The sequence below is a fragment of the Dreissena polymorpha genome, chromosome 10 (assembly GCF_020536995.1).
Source record: "Dreissena polymorpha isolate Duluth1 chromosome 10, UMN_Dpol_1.0, whole genome shotgun sequence".
Classification (NCBI taxonomy): domain Eukaryota; kingdom Metazoa; phylum Mollusca; class Bivalvia; order Myida; family Dreissenidae; genus Dreissena; species Dreissena polymorpha.
This window is the reverse complement of record NC_068364.1, coordinates 69,992,979-70,004,208: the sequence shown is the minus strand read 5'-3', so window position 1 is coordinate 70,004,208 and position 11,230 is coordinate 69,992,979. Positions and strand designations below refer to the sequence as shown.

The 11,230-nt window shown below is 32.6% G+C and overlaps 1 protein-coding gene across 3 annotated transcripts; it reads right to left on the bottom strand.

Annotated features, from left to right (window-relative positions):
• Positions 1 to 218: 218 nt before the first annotated feature.
• Positions 219 to 11,230, bottom strand: LOC127849345 (uncharacterized). 3 transcript variants are annotated; one of them, XM_052382077.1, is made up of 6 exons: positions 11,031 to 11,230; positions 5,815 to 5,896; positions 4,942 to 5,031; positions 3,467 to 3,618; positions 2,447 to 2,685; positions 219 to 1,475 (listed from the first exon to the last, which is right to left on the bottom strand). In XM_052382077.1, exons 2-6 carry the CDS (start codon positions 5,890 to 5,892, stop codon positions 1,408 to 1,410), a joined length of 627 nt encoding a protein of 208 aa, XP_052238037.1. In that variant the 5' UTR covers positions 5,893 to 5,896; positions 11,031 to 11,230; the 3' UTR covers positions 219 to 1,407. The 3 variants fall into 3 exon arrangements, with proteins under 3 accessions (XP_052238037.1, XP_052238038.1, XP_052238036.1); XM_052382078.1 differs by having other exon boundaries at positions 5,815 to 5,893; XM_052382076.1 differs by lacking the exon at positions 11,031 to 11,230 and adding an exon at positions 9,057 to 9,387.

Genomic DNA, 11,230 nt, shown 5'->3' with positions numbered 1-11,230 from the left:
GTGAATACGCTAACCAAGATTCAGTGGCTTCAGATGAGACACTTCGGGATCTAACAAACTCTTGTTTTCAATGAAAAATGTTATATTAAAATGAACAGATCATTGGCAACACTGAATTCCAGCAATGGACATTAAGAAGCATGACAACAGATATGTAGAAATTTGACCTATTCTGAATCCACATTCTAAGTTCATTGGGCAGTGATAATTTAAGACTATTTGCTTTTTTAAAAAGATTTTTATTTTTTATAACAATAAATCACAGACGGAATCACATACTTAAACATGAACTAAATAACTAATTTTATCCAATTAGATTTAAGTACAAACATAAGCCAACTTAACATTAATTCTGAAACAATTATAGGGTCAGAGCGCAGTCATGTACTTGACACACTTCTTTGTTGACTGAAAACAGCAATAATTAAACCGTACATATGCAAAGCCAAAAGGGACTTGGCCATCAGGAAGATTAGGAACAACAAAATTTGTTATTTAAAAAATCCGTGTCTTTGAAAAAACTAGAGATTTATTTTTCTTTATTTTGTAAGGGGAATAACTGAATCATTTTATAGTCAAGGATTATAACTTAAATCAATTAATTTTATGACGGTGACAAACTATTCCTAATTTAATTTTAATATCTTTAAGAGTGCTTAAGTTATTGACTTTGATAAAAAAAAACACAAACTATACAAAACAAGAACAAATTGTCACAGTATAAACAAAATTAATGTAAAAGCTTTTACAAGACCATAAACTGGCTGTGATAATATCTCATGTTTTTTTCCTTAAACAGAAAAATTATTGTTTTTTTAATGATTTTCTGTATGCACTCACATTAAAGAAAGCCTCAATTGTCATCTAGTAAATAACCAATAATTTATCAATTTAACATGCATGCCCCCAACACACAAGTTCGGACAAATCCACCAAAATGGTCTCACTTTAGTGAGAATCTTAAAACATACATACATACATGTGAATGTGTGCATAAAAAATGTAAATAATAATAAAACAAGAAATATGTCCATACCCTTCTTCGAACTTGGCCTTGAAATCAACTAGATACAACTTCTGACCAAGTTTGGTAAAGATCAGATGAAAACTACTTCATTTATTGAGTGGAAACTAATCCGGACGGACTTACAAACGGTGCGATTTTAATATGCCCCCAGAACATAGGTTCAGGAGGCATAAAAAGAATCAGAGTATGTTTTTTGTAGTTTAACCTTTTTTTATAGAAATTTTCATATTTTAAAAAATCCCATCGACTCATTAACACTCTTCAATAGAAGGGTAGATAAGCTCTCAGGTGTCTGTCCTGTTGGCAGCCACAAGTCCAGAGAACATGTCGATGCATATGGAAGACGGGTCACTCCGTCTTCTTGCATATAGAAATGTATCTCAATCGGCTTTTGAAAGCCATAGGGGGGAATGTTGGCCGCTCCGGAAATGAACGACAGCAATTCCATCTGAATTATAAATTGTTATGTGTTAAATATTTATCAAGGCTTGCAATATGCATTTTAACATTATATAACTAGTTCTAAACAGCCGTATGTTTTTACATTGTTCACATTCACTGTCTCTCACCGCCAGATAATCCTTTATTAGGGTTGTTAATGAAGGCAAACATTTTTATTTGTATACTTTTTCTGTCTTAAAACGGCACCAAAACATAAACCATCACATCAGCAGATATAATCAGATTAACTTTTAATTTAGCTCGGGCATCCCTTTTATGCACTTAAAATAACTATGCTTATGAAAGATTTTCAAAAAAAGTGTCATTAATGTGAATATATCAGTCTTTTTTAACTTAACATTATTTTAAATTATCCAGACCTTTCAAACCAACGTGAAATTCAGTTTTCAAATCTGTTTTTAATTTCATTTGGAAACATGTATACTTTGTAAAATACTAATGAAACTAAATGTCATAACATGAAATATTTTTACTGACTTAATTGTTTCACAACATATCTTAGAATTAAAAAAAACACGTCAATATTGCAATTGCACAATCTTATCTATAGCATTGACGGTTTGACAAGAATTATAAAGCATTTTTGTTCAGCAACAATAGCTGATCCAAAGTAAATGCAAAATTCTAGCTGTGATACTACACATAAAAAACCCTGTAAATTTTGGCGACTCAGTGCCAAATACTTTTGAAGCTATGAAGAGATAACATTTACTGACAGGCGAACAAAGAAAAATCTATTACACCTCAATAAACTGGAGGCACATATGAAAATAATGTCAAAATAGATGCTGAAAAGGGGTATGTTTATTATTAAATGTGTTTCAACTGATTCTGAAAACGATGGTTCCATGGCACTTGTTTTGCATGTAGATATGAAAGAATGTTTAATCAAACTGCGCGCCTGTGTATCAGTAAATGCTATTGATAATTGACTTTAACACCAATAAAAAAGCAAACCTTCAATGTCCTGCAAAAAGAGCTCCCATGCATAGACAGTCTCATCTTCAGACGTCCTGGCATTAGATCCGAGTTCACTGAAATCACACCGAATGATTCTGTCCATCTCCTGATTCATCAGAGGTTTAGGAAGATTGCAAAACAGCGGTTGGAATACACTGGCATGTTTTGTTACCATCCCCCACATGCCGCATACGTCATCCATGCCATCCTGAAATTGGGCAATCTGGGATGATGTTCTGTAATTAAAACAAACAGTTTTTGCTATTAATTTGTTTGTACAAGTTTTATGTATTTTGATATAATGCAATGCTGCTTCAGCTTCTGGAGTTTCACTTCTTTATGTAAATCAACGTTAGAAATAAATATGTTGTTTGATTTGTAACAGTTATCACATAGATTCTTAGACAAGTTTGTTATATATATTGCACATGGGATTTTACCTTGTAATCTAGGCTTTTGATATTCTTGTTCGCTTGGGTTTTAATAATCCTTAATTTTTCTTATTTAAATGTTGTTTTTCATCATATGTTTATTTTTGATATTGTTTTTTCTTTAAATCTATGGCATGTGTGCTTAAAAGCCATTTAAGTAAGCTGACTGTTGTGAAGCCTTGATTGAGCTTTTCGCTTACAGATTTGGTCTGAATTTAGAAAATTTGAAAAAAGTCAACATTTGCAAGTGTTCATAGAAAATGAATAGTTAGTGTTTTTTGTTAAAAATTCCCTATAGTTATTATTTTAAAGGAAAAGACATGACAAGCACCTAAAATCATCTATACCAAGAGAACCTGGTAAAGTGTGTACATAAAATCACTTTAATCACAGCAGAATTTGAGTTTATTCCTATATATAAACTTACAGTTTCATTTCCAGTACAGTGCATTTTGCTTTTCAAATGTTTCTCATCATATTTGTAGATTTTGCAGAAATTTTATATTTTATCCCCTTTTGTAAACACGTTTTTCTTTTATATGAGAAGCTAGAGTTGATATGTAAAAAACTGGCAGAATCTAGTTACCTATAAAAGACGTGGTACTTTATAACCATCTCCTTCATGGACCCCTTGTCCACCACGGCCATTCTATAAGGGTTGATCCCCCTGTCAGCCAGCCAGTCCCCGAACTTTGCAAAGAACTGATCCCTTTTCTGAACGTCGGTGATTTTCTCCAACTGAAAAATACAATATATTGTAAAAATAGTACATCTTTGTTAGCCTTCCTCCCTAATATTTATAAAACTTTAATTCGTTGGCAAGACTTCTTTTTTGTTGGTTATAAAATTTGAGGTTCAACAACTTGGGTCTAATTTAATGTTTCCAATTCCAAATGTTGACTCAACATGCTCCAATATGATTGCGTCATATATGGGTGACAACTTGCTGATAATTGACTACATTTCCAATCTTAACCATATTCCTTACTGCAAATACTAAAGTATAAATATTACCATAAGCGTAGTTTTCTTGCATATCCAGATAAAATACATTTCCACAGATGACCCTACGCTTATGTTACAATAATTACTTTTAATTATTCATTGTTCTCTTGTTATTAAACTAAAAATATGAATTTCAATTAATGTATGATGCAAAAGTGCTTTTACTGTGTTGCTGGATGCTCAAGAGTAAATCGCTTTATTTGATCATGCTAGCTGTTGTAAATACAACTTACATCTTGGCCATTGTTGATCTTCAGTTTACCTGCTCTCTTTGTCAGCGTACAGACACCAGTATTATTCTTGGATATTAAATATCTACAGGTTAAAGTAACATTACTAATCAAAATCAATGACAATTTCGTACAATATTTCGTAAAATAAACTTCCACCAATTCCACCAATTAAAAAACAGTGTTTCTTATGGCAATTGCCGAAATTTCAACGCCAGATGTGGTCTGATCAAAAAGATGTTTGCTAAGATACAAAATGCTCGTTGGTTTTCCATTTTAATTTCCCGCAACAATATCTAGTCATGGTGTTCGTATGTCGTATGAATATATATATTCGCGGGAAATTCAAATGGAATTAATTGTGGTCACAAATAAATAAAAACGAGCATTTTGTATCTACAAAAATCTATGTAATCATACCACAAAGTCATCTAGCGTTGAAATTGTGGCTATAGCTATATGGAGCACTGATTGTTTAGGTGTTAACTCTTTCAGTGCTGGAACCGAATTTCGAAGGCCTTAGCAAACAGTTTGGATCCAGATAAGACGCCACAAAACGTGGCGTCTCATCAGGATCCAAACTGTTTGCTATTCTGATAGTATTCTTTGAAAAAATTCGAAGAAAATGCTTATTTTAGAAATTCAGCAGACGACATTTTAGCAGATGACAGATTTCCCAGGATGCAAAGGGTTATCTTTATTTTACGAAATACTTAACGAAATTTTCGTTGAATTTGAGCGTAATAGAGACTTTAAAATAAATTCAACACAGTGCCTGTAAACACGATGGCTGTTTTAATGTATTTACTTAATTTAATATAATTACCATTTCATGAACAGCAACTCTATCCCCATATGCAGGTAAATATGTCTGTAATGTATGTTCGTCCATAAGAAGAATTACTCTGCAGTCAATCTACAAAAGCACAAAGCAAGTGTGTGATTTATTTCAATTTTTTTATAATTACAATGTATTAAATTCTGTCAATATTAATAAATACAAACATCTGGAAAGTTTGAAAAATGCCATTGCATTTAACTGTGATAACTACAATAACTCCCTTGACCCTTATAATGTAAACAATTATGTTAATCAAGGGGACCTAAAGCCCAAGTGTTGCTCACCTGGGCAATAGGTCCCTGAGATATAGGTTTTGAGAAATGTATAGTTCCTTTAGAGAATGTTATATGCTCTGGGTCTTTAAGTTCTGAACGAAGATTAAAGAAGATTAAAAAATACAATATAAAAATGTATGTTAAGTTTTTAACTGATAAGTACATTAAAATATGAACCTTGAGGTCATTGTTTTGCCATTTATTTAAGAGGTATATCTGCTTTCATACTATAGTTCCGGAAAAGTTTTCTTCAGATTGTACCTATTAAGTAAATGGGAATTGGTTACCATAAATGGTCCAGCACGGCCATGGGACAGGTTTTTTAGAGTTCAAAAAACTAATGCTTTATGAAAAACATTTAAGTTCTATTCCTAAGGATCTGTTATAGAGACATCTAAGCTCTAGGCCTTATAGGCCTTGTAGTTCTGGAGAAGAAAATATACAAAGTTATGCTTTATGGTTTCAGAGAAAAATATTTGTTAGTTTCTTATATGGATGGCACATGGCAGACTGAAAAAACTGACAACATGGAATCAAGTGACTAGTGCATTATGCAAAAATAGTCAATGTGGTGCAAATGTACCTTATCGTCAACAAATCTTTGAATAACAGTTGATGCAATGCCTCTTTGATGCAGGGATTCTTTGAGTTCTTCAGTCATTCTGCTGAAAATAAAATACATTATAAATCTATGATCATGTTTGATCACTAAAATATATATATATTGCCATGTTTTTTTCCTCCTTCTCTCATCCAAACTTTCTTCTAATAAAGTTTGGAAAAAAATCTTTGCGTTCAGCTTTAAATCACTTTGAAACCGTTTCTAAAATGTTGAAAGAAACTTGTGATTTTACATATTATAACTTGATATCATTGAGGTAAACTTTCGCTTACCACCCTAGGGGTTGCTGAAAATAGTATTTTAAATGGGACATTATCATTTTAATTTGTGCACATAGTTGTAGAAACTGTTAACTCTGCTTGCTCTCTTTCAACAAACAATAATTGTCAATTTCAAAAGTTCTTAGATTAATACTGTTTTTGCAATATTGGTTTATAAACCTTTCTTTTGGTGGGAAATTCAGAAAGGAAGCAGCATCAGTGATCCCTGTAGAATATACAATGTACATTTTCAAACACAATATTTTGTTGAAAAAAAGAAGAGAAGAATACCTGTACAGTAAAAAAAAGCTAAAATAATTCATGTGAAATTATTATTTATACAATTTTCAAGTCCATGAGTGTCATAGTAAGACTTCACATTGTTCTGATATTACCAACAGACAAGCAGGTTACACGTTTACGCTGTAAACATATCTAATTATCGAATGATTTTGCCAGGAACCCAAACATAAATTCTTGCCCGTTTCGTCCCATGGAAGCAGTGAACATTTCAGCATAAATGAGTAAACACTAACTTAACAAGAGCTGTCAGAAGTCAGGGCGCTCGACTATTCAAAGTGCTTGACAGTATAACATAAGCCATCATGGGGAAATTGTTCATATTCAATAAGGTCAAGGTAATATTATATATAAATATATAAACAAGAGTGCCAACTGTCACAAGATACGCCCTTTTGAAAATGATAAATCCTTGAAATGCACTAAGTGACCTCGTGACCTAGTTTTTGACCCGGCATGACCCATATTACAACTTGACCTGGATATTGTCTAAATACAACTTCTGACCAAGTTTGGTGAAGATCAGATGAAAACTATCTGAATTAGAGAGCGGACACTGCTGTGGACGCAGCCGCCCGCCCGCCAAGGCTGAAACTATAGTACGTCCCATTTTGAAAAAAAACGGGCATATAAAAAGGGATGGTTGGACGGTATTTCAAAAATAAATTATTAAAAATATATATTTGTTGTTATGTTTTTACCATGTTTAAAAAAAAAAATCTTTTTATGTGGGGAGTTGTGGTGGGGTTGTGGTGGAGAGGGTATAATGTGGGGTGTGGTACTTTATTTGGGGGGATTCTGGGCTGGGGCGTGGGCTATGGTTTGGGTGGAGTCCATTGTGGCTTGTCAGTTAAGTGTTGCTTTGTCAAAGTATGAATCAAATCTGATCATAAATAAAGAAGTTATGGCAATTTCAGCAAAATTTAATAATTTGACCTTGAGAGTCAATGTAATTCAAAGGACAAGTTCAAATTCAACTCTCCAGGTACAGTACCCTCATGATAATAAGAAGGTACTTGAAGTTTGAAAGCAATAGCTCCACGCCAGGTATGAGGATACTTTGATAACAGATTGCACTTCATTACCAGATAACAACAAAAGCCACGCGCGAGAGTTGAGGTCTTCAGCTTTTTTGCATTTATGTTCTGTGCATTTGGTTTTCAGACACGTAACATTGTTTGGTCGATTAATGGTATAGTACTACGTATTGCGGAGCAATAAAGTTGTGGACAAAAACAGTGGATTATAAAATAGAGATAAAATTTCATCTATAATTGTCATGAATTCGATTATCAGTACGTATTTCATCAAAATAAAAATACTTGGAAATAAATCAAGAACGTGCCAACTAATCAAAATAAAAGATCAATATGTCCATTAATGTTAAATTTCAGTTGAATAATGTATTTGAGGAAATTCAAATGTTTTAAGAGTCAGATGCCAAATTTTCATGGACACTTCTTTTACCGATCATCTAAAAGACAATGCCACTTCGATTCCAGATAACTCAACACTTTTTACCAGATATAACACACTCTATGAAATGCAGAATTCGCTGTGGAATACTGCTATAGTAAGCAGACAATACATAAAAATGACGTAACTGACGTAAATTAAAAATGAATTACTGAAACATGTTCTTATCCCTTTGGAATATGATAATAAAAGGGAAAGAGAAGTGTAAAGCTCAATATAAAGGGAGTTTTCCAATCTCTTATAAATTTTGTGGCTACGCATTAGTATCGTCTTCATGGTGCGATTCTAATGGGCACCATTTACAAAGGATTTTATGAGGTGTATTGGCCGCTTAAAGACCTTGCTTCCCTTATCTAGCGTCCTGCTATAAGTTCAATTGAACACAGTCGTGTTGATCCACATGATCCGTTGTATTTTTAATTCTCTTAATCGCAATTTACCACTTAAAAACTAGTTTATTATTTAGACAATTATTTTCGGTCGTCACTTAAAATATATTACTTCAGAAAAAAGCATTTGAATCTTATTTAAAATTTGCACTTATAATATTAATTATATAAATTAAAAGTAATTTATGAAAACAAACAGCGCCATTGGTTATATTTTACATGTGTATGTAATTACGTTATGCATAGCTTCCCAATGTGTCGGGCTTGACAGTGCAAATTGATTCGTGCTTCAAAATGTTTGGTTAGAATAGCCATAATATACATAAATGCATTTCAGGTAGAAGATAAAAATCGGTTATCAGAGTGCCCAATTTGTTGAATTAGTCTCTGTTATCCGAAGTGCCCTATATCGGGAATCAAAGTATCCGCAACTTCGTGAATACCACCTATTATAGCATGCTCTATCTTCGTTTATATTTCATTAAATACTATCAAAATTTCAGTATTTGAAGCACAGTGATTACTCTACATGCTGGAATATCAAACAATTTCTTGCAATATTTCTAAGTAGTTTTATTTTGTTGAAATGTTTACTGTTCATCCAGTTTATGCTGTTTTGCGACCGAATTTTCTATTTTTTGGGGGAAAATCAACCTTTTTTCCGTGATGTTTTTCTTTGCAATAAAAAAGGATACACCATTTTAAAACTCAACCATGCGCCTTGTCTTAAAAAAACTAATCTTTATGATATTACTTAAAAAAACCCTGATGAACTGACCTCTCGCGCGTGGCTTTTGTTGTTATCTGGTATCGAAGTGCCATCTGTTATCTAAGTATCCGCATACCCAGCGTGAGCTATATACTTTAGAAGTAAAGTGGATCTAAACACAAAGTTAAGCAAAATATTCAAAGTTACTAAGTCAACAACTTTTCCTGTACAGTCCCTTTATGATAGTTAGATAGATAGCAAGTGTTCCAATTCTGAAAGCAATAGCTATGATAGTTCAGAAGAAAAATGGACCAAAACACAAAACTTAACCAAATTTTCAATTTTCTAAATATAAAATGGGCCATAATTCTGTCAAAATGCCAGTCAGAGTTACATAACTTTGCCTGCACAGTCCCCTTATTATAGTTAGTAAGTGTTGCAGGAATGAATGCAATAGCTTTGCTACTTTACCAAACTTTACCAAAGTTTCAATTTTCTAAGCATAAAAAGGGGCCATAATTCTTACAAAATGCTTGTTACAGTTGTCTGCTCTTGTTTATAGATTGGGGTCATGTTGGTATAGAAGTATGCAAATTATGAAAGCAATATGTCAAGAGACATAGAAAATATTTGAGGTGGTACTCAAAATTTAACATAGATTTATCAATAATACGCATATTCCAAGTTGAAAAAGGACCATAATTCTTACAAAATGCTTGTTACAGTTGTCTGCTCTTGTTTAAAGATTGGGGTCATGTTGGTAAAAAAGTATGCAAAATACAAAAGCAATATGTCAAGGGACATAGAAAATATTTGAGGTGGTACACAAACTTAACATTCCAACGCTCAAGCCGAAGCCGGGGTGAGTAGGATATATATATATTTCATATAAAATAGTCAAGCTAAAAATCTCCATGAATATTGTCTTCTAAACCTGAAACCCAGTCTGAAAAAAATGCATTTTGTAGCACTGCTATTTCTCATACTGTGGCCTTGATTGCCATTTTCCAATCAACATAAGTCATACTTCTCTGGCTAGAACGATTAATTCATTTGGTAAGAACAACAGTAACTGTCAGAGATATCTATAATAAGTTTGCATTAACATGTGAAAAATGACCTACATGACCGCTACATGCTTATCACTGATGAATGTTGGCTATAATTGCATTGAAGTAGAGCTATTTTAATCATTTAACAAGAGACGAAACTGTGATCATATAGACATGTCATTATATGCACAAGAAATTTTAATATAAGAGCACAAAGAATCTGAAATATTCTTAAATACTCAGCACAAAAATTCATAGCTCAAAAGGTTACTAAATCTTGTGAGTGGTGTCAACCAATAACAGGTACAGTAAACTCGCCAATAGGGGGTCACTATCATGTATTTCATGAAAAAGTATAATCAAATCAAAAACAATTGTTGCATAGTGTGTCCCTTGGATAAATGTACAATTTTACAAATTTGTGAAAAGATGCTCCAACTGTTGATCTGACAGGGGAGATAATGCTGTAAACAGTGATCCTTTCTTGGCTACGGTGAGTGCTTTTATGTACATCATTGTATCATAAGAAATGTTTATTTATTTTCAATGAAACCTTTTTTAATCTAAAATATGGTTAAATGAGTGCGTTATAAACTGTTTATTTTATAGTTTTTGTGATCATATAATATTTTTTCATTTTCGTACTTTCAATGGTCATTTTTGCAAAAAAATCAGAAGTGTACAGTACTGTACTGCGGCAAAATAATAATACAGAAATGATATAATAGCATTTATTTTTACGTCTTGTCAAATATACACAAAAGTCAAAAGGACAAATTCTAATGGAGATATTTAACGTTTTTTGGCATGTGATGATTCGCTATTGGCAAGTTGATAGTATAAACGTTCAAATTTTGATAAACCTCGGCGTCCGGAATGTAGACACCTGACCATTACAGTAACAGCAGAAATTCAATTAATTTCTAATACAATACAGAAATCAAGTTCTTTTTATAGTTAATAAAATAGGAACAAACAAAACAGAACTTACTTCTTATTCCATTTCGTACTGAAAATGGCGTTATTTATCAAAGGGAATTAACTGTCTCTATATTTGTAGTTACTATAGTTACGGCTCAATCCCCGAAGATTGTGGGTGTAAATGGCGTAACCTTGTAAAATGAATGTACTGACTACTAGACCTACTAGTAGTAAAACTTTTTTACTAGGCTACTGTATCGCTTGTTACAA